The 19225-nt window shown below is 40.5% G+C and overlaps 2 protein-coding genes and 2 long non-coding RNA genes across 13 annotated transcripts; 1 reads left to right on the top strand and 3 right to left on the bottom strand.

The window, feature by feature from the left end:
* Positions 1 to 908: 908 nt before the first annotated feature.
* On the bottom strand, positions 909 to 2771 carry LOC135649592 (ubiquitin-conjugating enzyme E2 variant 1C-like). Its single transcript, XM_065168105.1, has 4 exons — positions 2632 to 2771; positions 2027 to 2166; positions 1335 to 1460; positions 909 to 1256 (listed from the first exon to the last, which is right to left on the bottom strand). Exons 1-4 carry the CDS (start codon positions 2663 to 2665, stop codon positions 1113 to 1115), a joined length of 444 nt encoding a protein of 147 aa, XP_065024177.1. The 5' UTR covers positions 2666 to 2771; the 3' UTR covers positions 909 to 1112.
* LOC103999389 (uncharacterized) lies at positions 2265 to 14012 on the top strand. Of its 10 annotated transcripts, none has more exons than XM_065168106.1 (8): positions 2265 to 5501; positions 5611 to 5774; positions 8413 to 9013; positions 9115 to 9678; positions 9913 to 11056; positions 11425 to 11520; positions 11657 to 11755; positions 13795 to 14012. In XM_065168106.1, exons 5-8 carry the CDS (start codon positions 11031 to 11033, stop codon positions 13907 to 13909), a joined length of 336 nt encoding a protein of 111 aa, XP_065024178.1. In that variant the 5' UTR covers positions 2265 to 5501; positions 5611 to 5774; positions 8413 to 9013; positions 9115 to 9678; positions 9913 to 11030; the 3' UTR covers positions 13910 to 14012. The 10 variants fall into 10 exon arrangements, 3 of the variants coding, with proteins under 3 accessions (XP_065024178.1, XP_065024180.1, XP_065024179.1); XM_065168108.1 differs by lacking the exon at positions 13795 to 14012 and adding an exon at positions 12146 to 13099; XM_065168107.1 differs by lacking the exon at positions 13795 to 14012 and adding an exon at positions 13016 to 13099.
* LOC135649593 (uncharacterized) lies at positions 6393 to 7606 on the bottom strand. Its single transcript, XR_010501340.1, has 2 exons — positions 7095 to 7606; positions 6393 to 7017 (listed from the first exon to the last, which is right to left on the bottom strand). It is a non-coding gene; the product is annotated as an uncharacterized LOC135649593 (long non-coding RNA).
* Positions 14013 to 14782: 770 nt separating the features above from the next.
* LOC135649308 (uncharacterized) lies at positions 14783 to 17283 on the bottom strand. Its single transcript, XR_010501227.1, has 2 exons — positions 16957 to 17283; positions 14783 to 15076 (listed from the first exon to the last, which is right to left on the bottom strand). It is a non-coding gene; the product is annotated as an uncharacterized LOC135649308 (long non-coding RNA).
* Positions 17284 to 19225: the final 1942 nt, after the last annotated feature.

Genomic DNA, 19225 nt, shown 5'->3' on the forward strand with positions numbered 1-19225 from the left:
ATCTGTTCGTTCGTCATCGTTCAATGCACTTAATTGGTCAGCAAGATCCGTAGTTCAATGAAACTTCAGTCTGTGGCTGTCGAGCATCCTCAACCACTCATCAGCACGCACGGTTATCCTGATCTGATAAACCAGTGCCGTCCGATTCGACAATCATTAATCCAATAAAAAAATCATCGCCACTTCAGTAGTCTTTAACGTAATAATATTATTCATGAATATGTAAAAGGAAACCAATGTGGTTAATTAATTAACTAGAGACAAAATAGGAGTCAAACACGTTGACTCGGTAGGCCGAGTCTTGGTCTTGCGTGCCGGAAAACCCATTTCCCTGCATTGCCTTATTGACTGCTGACTCACCGGTGAGAAGTCTCCTGGTTGGTTCGCAGAACATCTCTTTCAAGCTGCAAGCATGTCTCCACCGGAAGCTTGGACGAGTCACACCCCAGATGAGACAGGCTGAGTTTCCGAGATTGACCTCTCTTTTTATCTCCCATTTAGATATTGTCAGCTTTTTCACATATTTGGAAAAGGAATAAACTTGTGCGATCTATGGCCATTCTTTTGTCAGATCCCCCACTCTTTCAAGCTGCAAGCATGTCTCCACCGGAAGCTTGGACGAGTCACACCCCAGATGAGACAGGCTGAGTTTCCAAGATTGACCTCTCTTTTTATCTCCCATTTAGATATTGTCAGCTTTTTCACATATTTGGAAAAGGAATAAACTTGTGCGATCTATGGCCATTCTTTTGTCAGATCCCCCACATATCTAACGAGGAGTGACTAGTGTGGCTTCATGTATCTCGGGGACAACAAAATGAACTGAACTCTCAGAAATCACAATCACAACTGAGATTTCGAATTCACATTTCGGGTTCCCTTTCTATCTTCTGCATGTATGATAATAATTCCAAGCAACAAGCATTCACTGCTAATGTAGATTAATCATAAGCAAACGACAGCACGAAGTAGTAATTAGTAGTACTCGTCATGCACTCGAGCGGTCCCATCAGTCTGTCAGGCTTACAGTGCAGTCTGCCAAAACACAGTACGATGTGTTCAGGCATCGATACTCTCACGTACCTAACGTAGGAACCTCGTGACCTGCATGTCTACTCGAAGAAGGTGCCTTCGGGAGGCTGGACGAGCTTTCGGCTGTGTGGCGCCGCCATCTCCTTCTTCAGCTGGGTCAGTATGTCCTCCATCGTGTACTCTCTCTGCCAATTGGCTAGCATGTCAAACTTCCTCGCTTCCACCTGCACCAACGCGCAGGCTAGCTCAAGATCATCATCAGCACCAACACCAAAAGAAGAGTAGAATCGGGATGGGGTTACCGCTCCGGTTTCATGGTTGACACAAGTCAGGTTGATCCTGGAATGGAAGCGAACACTCGGGGGCTTATCCGGGTAATCTTTATCACAGAAGAGCTTCAACTGGTAGATTCTGCCTTCGTGCACAGACTGCAATCAATACAAAAACCCGGCATCAGAATGTTTAATGTGGGCAGGAGAGGAGGAAGAAGCTTAGGAAATGGTGATGCCAGATTAGTAGGATACAACTCTCCTGTGTCAAGTATGACAGATCCACTGTGGGATCAATGAATGCTGGGTCGCAGAGCACATTAGGAACTATACTAAAACGACGTTAAAACGATCATATAGCCAGTCTAAGAAAAGTAACATCCACTAGATTACTAAGTTATACCTTTAGGGAATCTTTAAAGACAAAATATGATGAAAAACGTAATTTAAACAGTGAGGCAAGTTGACCCGATCTAGCATGACGTTTTCCAAAGCTGCTAATCTCGATTGAACGAGTTGAATGCTTTGACTATTTCAGTCCCCATTCACGAGGCTGGTCAATGTCTACAGCCACAAGCTGACACCAAAGGTTGTAAGAATTTTGCGCATGATCAACGAGCTGACAACAAGTCTCTCCGAGTTTAAACCGATGGACAGGTTGTTTTCTACCATACTTAAAGGAAATCTAAGTTAAACTCGTCAGGTACAAAAAAAGAAAGGCATACGTTGTGCGGGCCGACGATCGTCCCAGTCCAAGACCGCATGTAGATGTCGTCTCCATCGTCCATTCCATAACTCACCGTGCCATCCCCGATGCCCTTCTCACCACGTTCGAGCTCTTCCAGCAGTCTAAAGTTTCGAGGTACTGCAAAGTGCCAGCCAAACCAAGTTAGAACATTCTCAGTTGGAACAACTAAGTTTCTTACTTCCAAGTAAACATGAATTGAGTTATGCTACTGAGATCATCAATCAATTAAGTTCGATCAATTAGACTGAACCCGACCCATGTCGCAGCCTTATGCTCTCATGCCCCATCCATACATCCAGCAACCACCGCCCAAGTGACTGCTAGAAATAGGACGATGCATGCGACTGGAGGCGCATACGTACAACGGTTACCTACCACCCATCGCAACGCAGCGATAAGATCTATGGTCAACGATGAACCACGCACACATCGGATCAGTCATATAAACAAACACCTCGGCGTCGGAGTTGATCGAGTGGTGTTCCGCACAATCAGCGATCAAGAGAATCATGAAGCAGCGGGAGAACATGAACACACGGTAAAAATGCAAAGAAGGAAACAGAGAGCTTCGGCGATCATTACCCACGACGCTCGATCTCCCGGTGCCGATCGTCATCCCTCCTCACCAACACCACGAATGTGGAGGGAGACGCAGGTGAGCGGTGGGAGTAGCACTAAAGAACGAGAGGTGGCAGTTGGGCACTGCTTGATATCCGATCCAACGGTTCTTGTTCGCCGTCCGGACCCCACGGCCGAGATTCCTCGCCTGTCCTTCTAGATCTCGCTCGTCCGTCAAGGATCGGACGGTTCGCGTAAAATTTACGCGAACATTTGCGCCTGGTGCTGTCCATTTCTTTTATCTTTTCTTCCTTTCTTTTTTCCCTATTTGTGATGCCCAGGTCCCACCAACGGAGATTGTGAGGGATTTGAAGGAGGTCGGTGATCGTTCTTGGTTGCTCGAGGTACCTTTTTCGGATTCGAATTCTGTTTGCAGTTAGAAAGCGAAATGTATTGCGGTCTAAACTCATCTGATGATGATGATGACGTTGGTGGGTTCTTTTCTTGCTACTATTAGGGTTTCGCCTCTGCAATTTTTACTCGATTTCGATTTTTGTTTTTTGATTCGAATTCTGTTTCCAGTTAGAAGGCGAATTGTATTCTGGTCTCAACTCATCTGATGATGGTGATGATGTTGGTGGGTTATTTTCTTGCTACTTTTAGGGTTTCAGTCTGCAATGTTTACTCGATTTGGATTTTTTTTTTTCGATTCGAATTCTGTTTCCAGTTAGAAGGCGAAATGTATTCTGGTCTCAATTCATCTGATGATGATGATGATGATGTTGGTGGGTTCTTTTGTAGCTACTTTTAGGGTTTCACTTCTCCAATTTTTACTCGATTTGGATTTTTTTTGCGATTCGAATTCTGTTTCCAGATAGAAGGCGAAATGTATTCTGGTCTCAATTCATCTGATGGCGATGATGATGTTGGTGGGTTCTTTTGAGCAGTTGGTTTTTGTTCCTTCGATATCGAAACTCTCTGTCAATCATATGTTAGGTTATGATAAAATGGGGTTAAAATGGAGAAGTAGAATCAAGATTGATGATTTCATATTTCATGATGGCATTGGATCATATAGGCTGCCTTCGCATCATGTGTGTTTACAAATGAGGCATCACAAGTCCACAACTGACGATAGGTTTTTGTCATGTCTAAATCCAAATAAACAGTATTGATGAATCTGTGTTCTTTTAAATTCGGCTTTCAGTTCTCCGCACAATGTGATTGTCTCCAACCAGCATGGCATGAGTATACATACTGGTAACAATTTGATGATGCAGGGCAGCATATATTCTTGCTTCTGTTTGTCATGCATAGCACAGACTAGGGTTGAAGAGCCACTTGAAATAATTTGTCGTAAATGTTGTGCAATCCCTGAGGTCATTTTCTTAGTCTGGTGGATGTTAGAAATCCATTAGTACTTGTCTACGTACTTTCTCCTTCCATTCCTCTGTAAAGTTTTCTTTTTGTAATTTTGTAGCATTGACCTTTTATTACAAGTGCTTGGGAAATTAAGTGAATCTTTCTTCCATCCGATTTTGTTAGATGCTTCCTCTTTTTTTTTTGTTTCGAGTTCTCTATAACCTGTATCCAATGTATATCGACACACACCCCTGCTTTAGAAGCCCTGAACCTAACTTTGACTATGACGACAGGTCATAGGCAACTCCAGAATATGGGCCTTTTAATTTGTTATCCTAGTTTTTTTTTTCAATTGGTGGTCCATGTCTTCAAGGGAATCCAGAGATTGAAGTAATTTGGACGAAGATTAATGCCAAATACCACCTACTGTGATGACAAATATTAATTTTGGACAACAATTAATTGACTTTTCCATTCATCAAATGAATGGCAAACATCTATGGCTGCCACGACAACTTTTAGCCAACCCTTCCAATGATCATTACGGCCCATGCATTTCCTACCAATGATACATAAAAAATGCTTGTCATGCATTGTGCTTGTGTGCCCGAGATTTGATGCACTGCATCAATTTTGTTTTATAGTAGGTATTTTCTTTAGGACAAACATAAGGGATCCACAATGAGTACATTGATCAGTGTTTATAGAACAATAGCCTTGTCATGTCCATTTTTGCCTGAAAAATATATATTAGTTACTTATAAAGAATAGTTGTACTTCTTTTCTTCTCCATGTATATTGTGATGCAGATGAAAGAATGCTAATAGACTATACCTTATTCTCGGAATACGTATCAATTGCAAGTGGCAATGTAACCCTTTATTTGTTTAGGTACTCTCTTTTCTATCGTAGATTGTTTTGGGATATTTAATATGCCATTTTTGTTTGGCCTACTTGTAAAAGATAAAGGAAGACTTCATTGGGATCCATTTCAACTCAGCTATTAATTAAATATACACATCACGACCAACTTGTATAGCTAACAGTTGACCTGCATTACAAGCATTCGCTAATCTGCCATCATCTAGTGTCTACCTGACAGCTCCTCTAGAGCAGCTCATCTTCATTGCAATGTTGCAGTCTTGAATGCTATTTATCCACCTTCTGTAGACCTAATAAAACATTTGCTGATATGAATGCTCTGACATGGCCCTTTGTGGACATGAAATTAAAGAAAGTAGTTGGTGTTTCACTTGTTTCTGTGACAAGGTGTTGTATATAATGCTTTCACATGGTGCTTTAAAATCCATTGTGACTGGAAGAATCAGCTGTTTTGGAAATCTTCCTTCTTTTGTTTCAAATAACTCTGCAGTTATGCATGTGGGTTTTTAACGTTGTTGATCTGTTGTTGAGAAGAAGGGGTTGATGAAAGATGAAGAAGAAATGATAGTTTGGTGACAACGATGGAGCACGTTTTAAGATGAGGATGCCTTCTACGTGGAGGAGCTGATCATGGATGTTCTGATTTTGATGTTTGTACTTCTTGACTTTTTCCTTATTTTCATGTAACTTTAAAGACAGGAGACAGGAAACAAAACTTGCACTTTTGTTTCTTATTGTGGTTTTTTTTTTTTTGAACAGTTCAAGCAAATCAACCATTCATATCAACATGAACTCCAACACTAGTGACGACTTTCTTGATGACTGGCATCAATCAGTGAAAGCTTGGAAGAGTTGGTGAGCAGGAGAAGGCACCCTTGTCAGCTGATGAGCAGGAGAAGGTGCCCTTGTCTGACAATCTATTGGTAAATATTATCTTACTTATTTCTTCTCCAAATTAATTGGATTCCAGTGGCTCTCTTAGTGTCATGCTTTAAATTTCTTTTGTCGATGGTTTCATTAGATGCATGGGCCAAAGGTTGCTCTGGGAAACATTATGGAGAGAATGATGCATTATGTGTAGCAACAGTTTTATGATCCAGTGGCAAAAAGAATTCACTATTGCAGATGGTTGGACCATGGTGTTTGTGTACCATACTTTTCTTGTGTATTAAACCAAAGGATGTGTGGTGAGGGAGGCATACATTAGTGTATGTCCTCTGACCTTATCACTGTCATTATCCTCAACTGTCCCAATAAAACTCACATTTATTTGATTTTATTGGTTATAAATCCTATATAGTCTTTTCTTTCAATGCTTTCAACCACCTAACTTCCAAACAAGCACCATAGAACTCGAGAAAAATAAGCGAGCTCGATGTAGTTGGCCCATTTGTATACACTTAAAGAAGTGCTTTGACCATTACTGGCCTCCTTTATAGCTAAATATGATGAACATTTTCCATTTTAGCCATATTATACAGTGAACACAAGCAAATTTTCTATTATGACTCTACTGATCTGAATGTTTTGTTTTCAAATGATTAGATAAGTGCTGAGTCTATACTATAGCTTTTGATGGGAAACATCGGGCTACTTAGGTTCACCCGAGTACACAGTCTTACGGTGACACAAGATAGTGATCTATAGAGAGGGAGAGAGGGAACAACAACAGCATGTAAGAGAGAACTAAACTAGGATCAATAAGGATAGAATCGCTAGGAGAAGATTGGAGAACATATCACAAAAAGTGGGCGGCACCAGGAAGTGCAGCCACCATCAGCTTTTCCTGTTCCTGCTGGCAGTGGTGTTGCCCGGGGGGAAGTCGAGCAGCACCGTGCTCTTGCACCTGGGGCACTTGGGGTCCTTCTTCGAGAGCATGACGTACATGAGGCAGTGGGGACACCCGGCGAGCACCATCGAGGTTGCCTCCGGGCTGTTGGACTTTTGCTCACCCTCCGACGACACACACGAGCTCGCAGGTGATGTCGATGGTGATGACCAGGAATCATTATCCTCCTCCTCCTCCTCCTCGATCACTGCCCTTGTTGATGGCCCCCCTCTTGCTCCCATCTGCTTCGCTGACAGGTTCAGCTTCAGGTCCACCTTCGGGTTCTTCCCATGATTGCGACTCATCTCCGCTCCTTTGGCAGAAGCAGTCAGCTAAGCCTACATGATGAACTAGAAGTGAATCATAGAAGAGTCATATATAAGAGTCACATGGTGGACGAGGAGTCTCTCCCAACCTAGCAAGAGCGTGAATGGTTCTTGGAGTCTAACCAAGGTATAGGATGATGGAGGAAGCAATCTTCCAAGGGTGTCCTGGTCTTAGTTGCTGGGCTGGTGGTGTATATAATAAGGTAATTAAAGGTTGATGGGTTTTCTTTAATACAACAGCAGATTACTTTATTGTTTCTGTTGTTTCCCTCCCTCTTCTCTTGCATGCTTGCATTTTGTTCACCTGTTTTGGAGTATATGTAGCATTGAGAAAAGGGAAAAGCTGGAGGCTTTAATGAAACTTAAATCCTGGGTGGTGCAATTACAAGTTGCAGTTCTCTCTTCTCTCTGACATACACATTTTAGAAAGAATTGGTGTGGCAGAAGACTGTAGGTTCCTGTTAGACTAGGCACATGTGCAATGTGGGAATTCAAGCACCTTGTGCTTCGAACTGGGTTGGAACGGGTGGAAGGAAGGAAGCGGTTCCTTTCTTGCTGTTGAGTTTGGCTACCCTTGTAAATGAAGAGAAGATAAGGGAACAACAAGCCATGAGGAACTCATGCACAGCAAAATCTTTACAGATATACTTTGGGCATTCAAATCTTGCCTTTTGAGTTAAAGATTTTAGTCATGTACATAACTATTTAGTGACTTCAAATTGCATCAGTGAACCACAAAGTTAGCAAGTCTTTGTGTTTTGGTAAGTTCCATCGTTATGGTTCTCTTTTATACAAGTTCTTGACAGAACAGTAGTTGATTCATTTATATATATATATATATATATGGTATTTCAATATTACATTTATGCATACATTATGACACTCTGACCCTTTGTCGCTGTGCTACTACTGTCTTGAGACCTCAGTCAGTGGGCAGTGACTTTAGTTGGATGGAAGTTTAGGGTTGTTAATAAATGGAAGTCTCTGCACTCCACTCTTTACTTTGACATTTTATATGTGTCATCTCCACTTCTTTCCACGAAATTCATTGATTATACGCATCAATGACTCCAATAGTTTCTAGCTAAGCAAGTAAATGGGAATAAATGACTTCTGTATATCTCAGTAAATGGTCTTAAATGGATGCATTTACTTTTGAATAAATGAACTTTATTTCCAATCAATGAAACTCTATGGCAAGTCTGGTTCTCATCTCAAATCTCTCTGTAGACATGACATGATAACCTCGCACTAATTGTCATTCATGTAATACACCCAGTGTTTCTAGTTCATCGAAACATTCTTGAGCTTTTAACTGTGTATGTTTGTATGATGTTCTTTGAGGAAACAGATCAGAGAGTTCCGAGTGCTTTTAACTATGTGCTTGCTTCGTTATTTTCCTTGCAGATATCATGGCCAAGCGACATCTATCTAATCAGAAGCTGGTGTTTGCAGCTGGAGAATTAGATGGTCTTCTTAATTTCCCCATCACCCTCCATGATCTTATGCTGGAGCAATTTTAATATGCAGCATTCACAAAACCCACCAATATAAATGGTTCTGACTTGGGGCTAATGACTTTGTGATGAGTTCGGAGTTCAGCACACAGCACAAGGCTGTGCATGTGCTCATCTTTATTTCTGGTCAGGTTCATGAGGGGGACTTGAAACACCCACCAGGGAAGACAAGAAATTTAACAAAGCATTGATTGACTGAAAGCTGGAGAGCTTAATGGCTTCATTATTCTCCAGCTTGGAGAGATATAGTCTCAGAGCTCTTCAATGTACAGATTCCAGCTCTGGATGGGGAGTGGTGGTCAAAGCATATGTCTAGAGATTAAAAACAACTCCCCTACTTCTCGTTCCCTATGTTGCCACTGTGGACTTATTTGACAAACGCAGCATGGCTTCTCTTTTTTCTTAAAGGTTAGGAATGATGTTTGCAAGATTAGCATTTGGAGCACAAGAGATTGATGAAATGAGGAGATCGATGGATTGTGTTTGAGCAGGTGAATATGAATAGCATTTCTCTATTACATTTTATAGACTATTATAATACATGTCCTAATTGTTTGGGGTTGATTAATTGGGATTTTTTTTTTCTCATCAGAGTCATGTACAAGACGATCTCAAGCTTAACTCAAGTGTTATCATGAGTTATGATGGTTTCAACTTTGCTCACTCCTGGGGACATATGAAGGATCAGCATCTGGAGAAACAGAGGATTAGAAACAGCTGGGTGACATTGACACAGTCCAACTCACTTCCTGCAGGATCATGGAGTTTTATGTTGAAGAAGGACTAGAGTCGGTGAGCTTATACAATTAACGTAATTATACATATTTTAGGACAAACAAAATAACAGAGGGTTAATGAGAAATGATGGAGGTGCCATAATGTCCGACACTTAAAAGACTTACCGGTGAAGGAAGGATTCAGAACTTAATTCAAGTGAGGATGTGAGCTTGCAACAGGTTGCCAAACCGCATTCATTCCAACCGGTAGCTGCTCCGCCTCACTCATCCAAAAAGCTCGCGTCTGCTGACACCCGAAAGACGAAATGAGACTGGTGGGCATCAACAACCGATATGAATGAAAGCTGAAGCGGAAGCTTCGGGTCAACTCATGCACAGCAAGCAATAACTACAGGATGCAGAGAAAGAAATAGACACAGGTATGCAAGTTTGGACTCCAATGAAGAAAGCAAGATGCGTATTTTCTGGCATATAACAATATTAATAATCTAAATAGATTATGACCGAATTATTCAAATATATAAAATCTTGATAAATTTTTATAGAATATTTTAATTTAATTTAATTTTTTACAGATTATTTCTGATGACGTGAGAGGATCATTTTACATTTATTTATATCTATTGTTGGTGAACAAATGTGCTGGGAATCAGCACGACTAGGTTCATGGGCCGATATCGGGAGCTTGCTGTGGGGTGATTCGGATGGTGAGGTACTCAAGCTCTCGGGAAGGAGTGTCGGTTGGCGTTGGTCGGGATCGGGGTTGATTGGCGACTCCTCGGTGCCAAGCGAGTCGCGGTCCCGTGCCGAGTCCTTCATCGTCGATGAGTAGTAGCTCTCCTGCAAAATGGCCTTCGTCGGATGGTACTCAACCGTGGCCTCTCCGACGAGCAAGTTAGTAACGAGAGGGATTGCTCTTTTCCTTCTCCTCTTTTTTTTCTCCCTTGATCGGAGGCTAGCCAGGGGTTTTATACTGTGGCGCGAAGGTTGATGGTGCCGCCCCAAGCCCCCAGGACGGGACATGTGGTGCAAGGTTCTAACTTGACGTGCTGTGTTGGCTGTGATGTGTTCAGGCTGTCAAAATATATCGTATCATTTCTATCCTTCACCACTCTTATACTATCTCTATCATGTCAGATTTGTTTTTATTCACCTCGCCCTTGCTCGATAAAATAGAGACCACAATAGCTATAACCTTTATCTCGAGCAAGAACACAAACACTCACTACAAAAGAGAAAGGAGGAGAGGAAGACTACGAGCAAGATGGTTATTAATGAAAAAAATATGATTTTTTTAACATTAAGATATTTTGTGAGAATGTTTTAAATATAATTTTTTTAAACTATAAATTATTATTATTAATTTTAAGGTTGAAATCTGGCGCCATTTTTAGTCTGCACGTTTGTTGATTTTAAAAACACCCATGTATCCGAAAGCGTTTTCTAGTTATCCAAAACAGTTTTTTGATGGTTTACAACATGTCATAAATCCATTTAAAAATAAATAAATAAATAAAATTGTAGCAAATTCAAAACGTTTTCTTGTTTCCCATCATTCAAAAAGAAGCGCCAACAGTGAGGCTTGTTCAAGAACTGAGGGGATAGGAAGGGCAAAAGAATTCCATTAACTGGAACCTTCGGGAGCGGACGGTGATAAGTCTGAGAGAGAGGGAGAAGGGGATCGATCTTCGAGAGGGGACACGACCGCGTCGCCTTCGTCGCCGGCGAACTCAGATCCTTCGCCGATTCCTTCTTCTCCTCTTCCTCTTACATGAGAAGAAGATCCGCGGACCTCAGGTAAAGATCTCTTCCCCATCCTTCCCCTCTTTCACGTTCTTTCCGATCCTTCTTTTTTCTCGATCGTGTCATCTCGACCGCTTTTGGTTGATTTCTTGGCCCATTTATCGCGCTCTGCATTTGATTGATTTCTTGGTCGTGATCGCGTCGCCTTCGTGACCGGCCAACCCAGATCTGGCGCCGATTCCTTCCCCTCCTCCGTTTGCATAGGAAGAAGATCCGCGGACTTCAGGGAAAGATCTCTTCCCTGTCCTTCCCCTCTTTCTCGTTCTTTTCGATCCTTGTTTTTTCACGATCGTGTCATCTCCACCGCTTTTGGTTGATTTCTTGGTCCATTTATCGTGCTCCGCATTTGATTGATTTCTTAGTCGTGATCGCGTCGCCTTCATGACCGGACAACTCAGATCTGGCGCCGATTCCTTCCCCTCCTTTGTTTGCATGGGAAGAAGATCCGCGGACCTCAGGTAAAGATCTCTTCCCTGTCCTTCCCCTCTTTCACGTTCTTTCCGAGCCTTCTTTTTTCACGATCGTGTCATCTCCACCGCTTTTGGTTGATTTCTTGGTCCATTTATCGTGCTCCGCATTTGATTGATTTCTTAGTCGTGATCGCATCGCCTTCATGACCGGCCAACTCAGATCCTTCGCCGATTCCTTCTTCTCCTCTTCCTCTTACATGAGAAGAAGATCCGCGGACCTCAGGTAAAGATCTCTTCCCTGTCCTTCCCCTCTTTCACGTTCTTTCCGAGCCTTCTTTTTTCTTGATTGTGTCATCTTGACCGCTTTTGGTTGATTTCTTGGTCGTTCTATCTCGCGACATGTCATCTTTTGGTAGACAAGTTCGAGGGCTCGATTCTTGATTTCCAATTGGTTCCTTCCTTAGCTTCGTTCCCGATCTTAGAGCTCATGCACAGCCCAATAGTGTGGTTCTACCTAATCGGAATACATATTGTAAGCTAGAATCATCATACTACCGTTAAGTGAGCAAAATGATGAGTCCCGTAGATGTTGATTTAGATTCCCTTTTCCGAACTTTGATCGATTTTATAATCAATATTTTATTGAATCTTTGTGGTGTTTTCCTGCGTGTAGAGGGGAAAAAAGAAAAGAAGAAGAAGAAGAAACAGTTTAGCAAAATTTCTAAAAGTGAAAAAAGGAAACTCTTATATGAAATAGTGCTATCTTATGTTTTTGTGTTCGTCTCGTGTTAGGAAGCATATCATCAACCCTTTGGTCAATTTTAACATTCACTTTAAGTACTACTTTATTTTTTTTAAACTTGATTAACTACTTGTATATTTGAATTCTTTCTAAATCCAATTCAAACATCTATTTACTTTTGTGTCTATTCCAAGACTTTTTGTCAAATATACTTTTGTTTAAATTAATTGAATTTAATGGTTACAAGAAGTAAACAAAAATGATTAATTGCAATCCTTATTGCCAATATGATTGTGCTTTTCTGGTTTGCTTGTGTTGAGGTTTTTCTGTAGCCCAAAGAATTCCCGTAAAGGGATATTGATGCAGGAATTATTCAATGTTATCAATAACAAAAATATACTTTAATTTATTGTCCATGTTTCTTGATTTAGAGAAACAGTTTTTGGAGAATGATGGCTACAACGTGTCACAAAACCAATTTAAGAAACAAGATATTAACTATGGTTGCATGTTGTAAATGTTTTCTCGTTTGCCCCCCATAAAAAAAAGTAGTAAACTCTTTTCCGAATGAGAGCAGCCTAGTCATCCTATCGGCTTTCGAATGAATTCTTTGTCTTTGCTTTTTAATTGATTTCTTTGACGTTTTCTGTCTTAACATGTTCTTCGTCATCGTCACATGACGTGGTTGGTTATTCGTTGTCCCAGATCTTTTAATAGACACGTTTGAGGGCTTGATTCTTGATTTTTTGAGTTGCAATTATTGGTACTTAAATCATTTAGCTTTCGTTCCCGATCTTAAAGGTGCTTCGCAGGATTTCTTTTCCTTCTCTGGCCTGGTGAGCGCATTAGGGAGTTGGTTGTACCAATCTGAAAACGTATGCAAAAGTTAAAATCGTCAAACTTCCCTTTAGTAAGTAAGCAAAAGGGGGTGAATCCCGCAGATGTTATTCAATTTGCGTTTTCTGTTCATGCTTTGGAAGTTGTCAGAAATTCATGTTTCTTAGAGTGTTTACGTCTTCCCCAAAGAAGGGGCCACGACAAAGTTGTCAGGAATTTGTGTTTTTTTGGATGATTTGGAAGATACGGAAGCGTGAACAAAATGGTTCTTGGATGGCAGTAGTATTGTTATGATAGATATCATTTTGGGGGGCAATAAAAACTGAAAGAGGAATTAGTCTCAAATTTGGTCCTTGGCTTTGCTTGGGTGATTTTGTCGAGTTTATCCTCGCTGCATGCTTTGTCTTGCCTGCATAATGTTGTGCTATATTGCGAATCTCATCTCCACCAAACCTGTCTTGGATATTTCTTAGATTTGATGACATGGTTCCTAAGAATCCTATTCGAAGGGTTAATTAATATGAGAATCGTATATATATTTTTTCATTTTTCACTTTAGGATATTATTATAATTTTTGGTTGGTTCGAAGTGGTGTCAAAAGTGCCTAAACAAATACGGAGTCTGGTTCTTATTTTGTCAGTCTGGATAAGATCGAGACTTGGTGGTTTTTAGATATTGTTTAAGGATTTTTCTGTTCTACAAAGTGCTTCTAACTAACTGTAATCTGAGATATTTGTTGCAGCTGTTCCGCTAAGCAAGGAATTATAAATTTTAAGAGCCGCAATAAAGGAAAAAATAAACAGCGTCGAACTTGTGGTGTTGCTGAAAGTATGTGGTGTTTATCGAACTTGTTTTAGTAACTTCTGTGGTTTTTCTCTCACAGGTCTGCGCGTTGTTTAGCCAATGTCACATTAATAACTTCTGTGGCTTTCCAAAAAAAGATTTCTTTTTTTTCGATTTTTTTTTGCGACTTTCAAAATTTGCCCTTTCTGCTTCTACTCTACATTTTCTGTTCTATCGTTTTCGATTGTTCATATTTTTAAAACCGGTTCAAATAAATTCGGAATCAGCATCAAAATTTTATTCAAATAATCTAAAAATCAATGGGTTAAAATTTAAATTTTATTTTAAAAAACAATTTAAGGCAATTTATAATGGTTATAAATTGTATTGAATAAACTTTTTTGATCAAGAAAATCTAATAATCTAAAAATTTTATTTCGAAAATGTCATAATTTTAGATTGAACAAATCTAAAATTAGTTCTTTACAAATCAAATTTTACAAAAAAAATTTCATAATATTTTACAAAACAGATCTAAGATTAGTAAAATGTCATGAAATTTGTTCTTTACAAATCAAATTTTAGATTGAACAAATCACTTGTACAATTTATAAGTTGATTTGCTTTGTGGAAAAGAACGAAAACGTGGCGATTCAAATTTTCCATTGACTTCCCAGCGCGCCAACTTAAATGCGTCTTTTTAACCCAATCGATAAAAAAAAAATTTAGAAAAAATACGGGTTCTTCTTGAATTTTATAGACAAAAAAGGATTATTTTTATAAATATTAAAAAATATTAATTTAGCATTTTGATAAATATTAATTTATCTTAACTTATTTTGATAAATATCAAAACAACAGTGCGTTGATAAGATTGATAAACGGAAGTGTGTGTGTATATAATATATATATAGAGAGAGATTTCAAGAAACAAATTCGAACCACCGGAGAGGGAAAATTTGAAAAGTTAATAAGAAAGAAAAGGATTTTTCGACTTGGGTGGAAAGGCTCCTAACCGCATGATTCTATGGCCATAAAAGAAATCACATTGTAATGAACAAAGTTGCCCAACCCTGGAAGAGGAAAACTTATACCTGCACCAAGCCTTATACTCGTTGTCCCTTGTGACCACTGGGTGGACTAAGCTGGAAGAGCGGGGGACACATGGTGCAAGAGATATCACAACACATGGGTGCCCTGCCGTTTCCTACGTTAGTTGCATTCCCACTACTCCGATCATTCTGCAAAACACAATGATTTCCACGTACAGTAACTATTCAAGAAAGTTACAATCTCCTGCTGCCTGAGGCGCGCAGTATGGCAATATATTCAACCAATCATCCTAACGAAGTCTATTAATTAGATTTCCAAACCTCGAAATTAATTCCTAAACAAGTTACTGAAGGATTACACTAAAGGAGAGAAAGAACAGAGTGAATAAAAAGATTTAAAATCATCTTGAATAATACCAATAAAAGCACAACAATGCTCATAGAGTACATTCCCAGTAAAAGTAAGGTTAGGCCAGAAAGAAAAAGGTTGGCAAGCCCCACAATATCCAGAAATTTTTAGTTCCTTAAGGTCTCCCCTGGGTGTATTGCTATTGAGCAATACATTTGGTATACGCAATCATGCAGACCTATTGAGCAAAACAAAGCGTGTATTGCTAATCGACTACTGTCAGCAGAAACATTCGTAACAGCGGAAAATAGAAATACCAATTTCAACCAACAAACACTAAGTAATGGCTCACTTAGATCATATATCTAAAACGCTCAACCAATCAAAATATGAGAACTGCTCTCTGTGATCAATGAAGATAACCACATTGCAAGAAAATATTCCACCAATCACAGGCCTACAAATATGGGTCTTCTTTTACTTTCCCTTTGCCTCCATTTTTGCCACTTAGTAGTCACTACAATAAGCACTACCACGACGAACATCTTCGGCAAACAACAATTAAAGCAACTTAGATCATAAAACATCAAACATTAACACAAAGCAGTTATAAATCATAGGCAAACCCATCAAAATGAAGTCACGCTAAACCTAAAATGAAACCAAATAAATCGCATCCAAATCAAGATTCCCAGCATGCGAAGGGATGAAATCAACCGTCCGATGGAAAGTTGTTAATCCAAAAAGCAAAGAAACAACAACCGATGAAACTTGTTGAACAAAAATACAAGATCGACTTGAAATCGAGAAGTAAAAGAGAATTTCAAGAACCGATGGATAATTCATGGCACAAATATAGGTGATCTACTTGTAATCATAAGGTAAATGAATCCAGAACCAATGAAGAGTCTCTAACCTAAAAAATCAAGGAACAATGGATTGTTCTTAACCCAAAAATTGGAGATCTACTTGTATTCGTAAGGTACAAGAATCAAGAACCGATGAAATAGAAGATCTGCTTGTGATCGTAAGGCAAAAGAATCACGACTGATGAGAAGTTCATAACCCAAACAAATATAAGATCTACTTGAAATCGAATGGCAAAGAATCAAGAACCGATGGATGGTTCCTAACACAAAAGAATAGAAGATCTACTTGAAATCGTGAGGTAAAAGAATCCAGAATCGATGAGAAGCCCATAACCCACAAATAGAAGAATTACTTGAAATCGAATAGTAAAAGAACCGAGAACCGATGAAACCCAATAATAGAAGATCCACGTGAAATCGAAAGGTAAAAGAATCAAGGCCGATAAGAAGTTTTCAAACCAAAAAATCGAAGATCTGCTTGAATTCGATAGGTAACAGAATCAAGAACCGATGAAAATTCCTTAACCCAAAAATAGAAGATCTACTTGAAATCGAAAGGTGGAAGAATCAAGAACCGGTGCAGCAGAAAGAACTAGTAGATCGAAACCGAGATATAACGAAATGCCATCTTCCAAACGTTACCCGCACCAACAACAGAGAGGCCAACGCAGTCAAGATTGCAGTAGCGAGATCCCCAGCTACCACCTCTCCCGACAACGAAGAACTGTCCTTCGACGTCTTTCCGGCTCCGAGCCGAACAAAACAAAACGACAAAACGCTCGATCGGACAGCAAAAAGGCAAGCAAGACCAATTTAACAAGAAAGGGCGACGGCGTTTCGACCACACGCACCGACTGTTGGGGTTCGATGCCGAACTCGTTCGAGATGATGTGAGCGGGGGATCATGAGGTTCTCCTCCACGAAATGGTCGATCGGCTGGAAGACGGTGAGGTTCTTGGTGTCGTGCTGGTCAAAAGTTGAGCACCAGCGAACCCGTCTAAGCCACCCTGGCCGGCTTGCGGCAACAAAACGCTAATCAAGAACCATGACAACAAAACAACTCGAGCAGCGATCAGCCGGAGAGGAGGAGAAGAAATGGATCTGAGAACAACGACTCAGATCCATTTCTTCTCCTCCTCGGGAGGGCTTGGCTTCCATCGGAGACATTCTTGGGTAGTTCGCGATCGCCAAAGAGAGACAGCTAGGAAGGGAAGAGGGCTTTTATAGAAGTCCGGGATGCACGGAGAAATATCGACTGCTTGTCCAACGTCTCGACTCACCCGCGTCATCTACCGCAGCGAATTTGTGGGTCCCACAGAACCTCGTATGGGGGCAGCAGGTCTTGTATCCGTCTCGGGAGGTGAATCGTCGATATGCACCTATGAACCACAGAATTACGCAAATGCCCTCGTTGGAGGCTTTCGCATGACTTCCGTTGCCACGTACTCAAATTATAGGTAGTCTAATACGATAATACCATATCAGAATTCCACCCAGTTGTCTACGCAAAATCTTATAAAGGACACTTTGGGTCCTTGAACGCATCAAATATCACATAACATAATTGCAATATGGAATCCCACATCAGGTGCCCCCCCGCATATTAAAGGCTTCTTGTGGCTGCATCTCCTAATAAAAATGAGCTTATACATATAAATTGTTTCCATGGAAACATACCATTCACATCCAATGTATTAATACATGTATTAGTACTCCACTGCCTTAACCAGCGGCTCATATCGATTAAGCAGCAATAAGTAAACAAACAATGACTCAAATCAACACTCAAAAACTAATATATATATATATATATATATATATATAATTATGGAAGAAAACAACCTGTCCATCGGTTTAAACTCAGAGAGACTTGTGGACTATGATTTTGCAGGTTTCTTTTAATCTATTCGACTGGAAATTTGGTTGGCTATTGTTGCTTTCTTGATCATGCGCAAAATTGTTACAACCTTTGTTGTCAGCTCGTGGCTGTAGACATTGACCAGCCTCGTGAATGGGGACTGAAAGAGTCAAAGCATTCAACTCGTTCAATCGAGATTAGCAGCTTTGGAAAAAGTCATGCTAGATCGGGTCAACTTGCCTCACTGTTTAGATGACTTTTTTCATCATATTTTGTCTTTAAAGATTCCCTAAAGGTATAACTTAGTAATCTAGTGGATGTTACTTTTCTTAGACTGGCTATATGATTGTTTTAACGTCGTTTTAGTATAGTTCTTAGTGTGCTCTGCAACCCAGCATTCATTGATCCCATAGTGGATCTGTCATACTTGACACTGGAGAGTTGTATCCTACTAATCTGGCATCACCATTTCCTAAGCTTCTTCCTCCTCTCCTGCCCACATTAAACATTCTGATGCCGGGTTTTTGTATTGATTGCAGTCTGTGCACGAAGGCAGAATCTACCAGTTGAAGCTCTTCTGTGATAAAGATTATTCGCTTCCATTCCAGGATCAACCTGACTTGTGTCAACCATGAAACCGGAGCGGTAACCCCATCCCGATTCTACTCTTCTTTTGGTGTTGGTGCTGATGATGATCTTGAGCTAGCCTGCGCGTTGGTGCAGGTGGAAGCGAGGAAGTTTGACATGCTAGCCAATTGGCAGAGAGAGTACACGATGGAGGACATACTGACCCAGCTGAAGAAGGAGATGGCGGCGCCACACAGCCGAAAGCTCGTCCAGCCTCCCGAAGGCACCTTCTTCGAGTAGACATGCAGGTCACGAGGTTCCTACTTTAGGTACGTGAAAGTATCGATGTCTGAACACATCGAACTGTGTTTTGGCAGACTACACTGTAAGCTCGACAGACTGATGGGCTCGCGCGAGTGTATGACGAGTGCTACTAGTTCGTCCTGTCGTTTGCCTCTGATTAATCTACAGTAGCAGTGAATGCTTGTTGCTCTGAATTATCATACATGCAGAAGACAAAAAAAGGGCACCCGAAATGTGAATTCGAAATCTCAGCTGTGGTTGTGATTTCTGAGAGTTCAGTTCATTATGTTGTCCCGGAGATCCATGAAGCCGCTCTAGTTACTCCTCATTAGATATGTGGGGGATCTGACAAAAGCGTGGCCATAGATCGAACAGGTTTACTCCTTTTGCAG

This window comes from Musa acuminata, chromosome BXJ3-9, assembly GCF_036884655.1.
Source record: "Musa acuminata AAA Group cultivar baxijiao chromosome BXJ3-9, Cavendish_Baxijiao_AAA, whole genome shotgun sequence".
Taxonomy (NCBI): Eukaryota; Viridiplantae; Streptophyta; class Magnoliopsida; order Zingiberales; family Musaceae; genus Musa; species Musa acuminata.

What these genes read in the sequence shown, in the direction of transcription:
- LOC135649592 (XM_065168105.1), bottom strand. Translation starts at nt 2,665, where the DNA reads ATGACGATCGGCACCGGGAGATCGAGCGTCGTGG. An exon ending in CGGGAGATCGAGCGTCGTGG is followed by an intron (nt 2,167 to 2,631) that starts GTAATGATCGCC and finishes GGCACTTTGCAG; the next exon opens with TACCTCGAAACTTTAGACTG. An exon ending in CGATCGTCGGCCCGCACAAC is followed by an intron (nt 1,461 to 2,026) that starts GTATGCCTTTCT and finishes TATTGATTGCAG; the next exon opens with TCTGTGCACGAAGGCAGAAT.
- LOC103999389 (XM_065168106.1), top strand. Translation starts at nt 11,031, where the DNA reads ATGAGAAGAAGATCCGCGGACCTCAG. An exon ending in AGAAGATCCGCGGACCTCAG is followed by an intron (nt 11,057 to 11,424) that starts GTAAAGATCTCT and finishes TTGATTTCTTAG; the next exon opens with TCGTGATCGCGTCGCCTTCA. An exon ending in AGAAGATCCGCGGACCTCAG is followed by an intron (nt 11,521 to 11,656) that starts GTAAAGATCTCT and finishes TTGATTTCTTAG; the next exon opens with TCGTGATCGCATCGCCTTCA.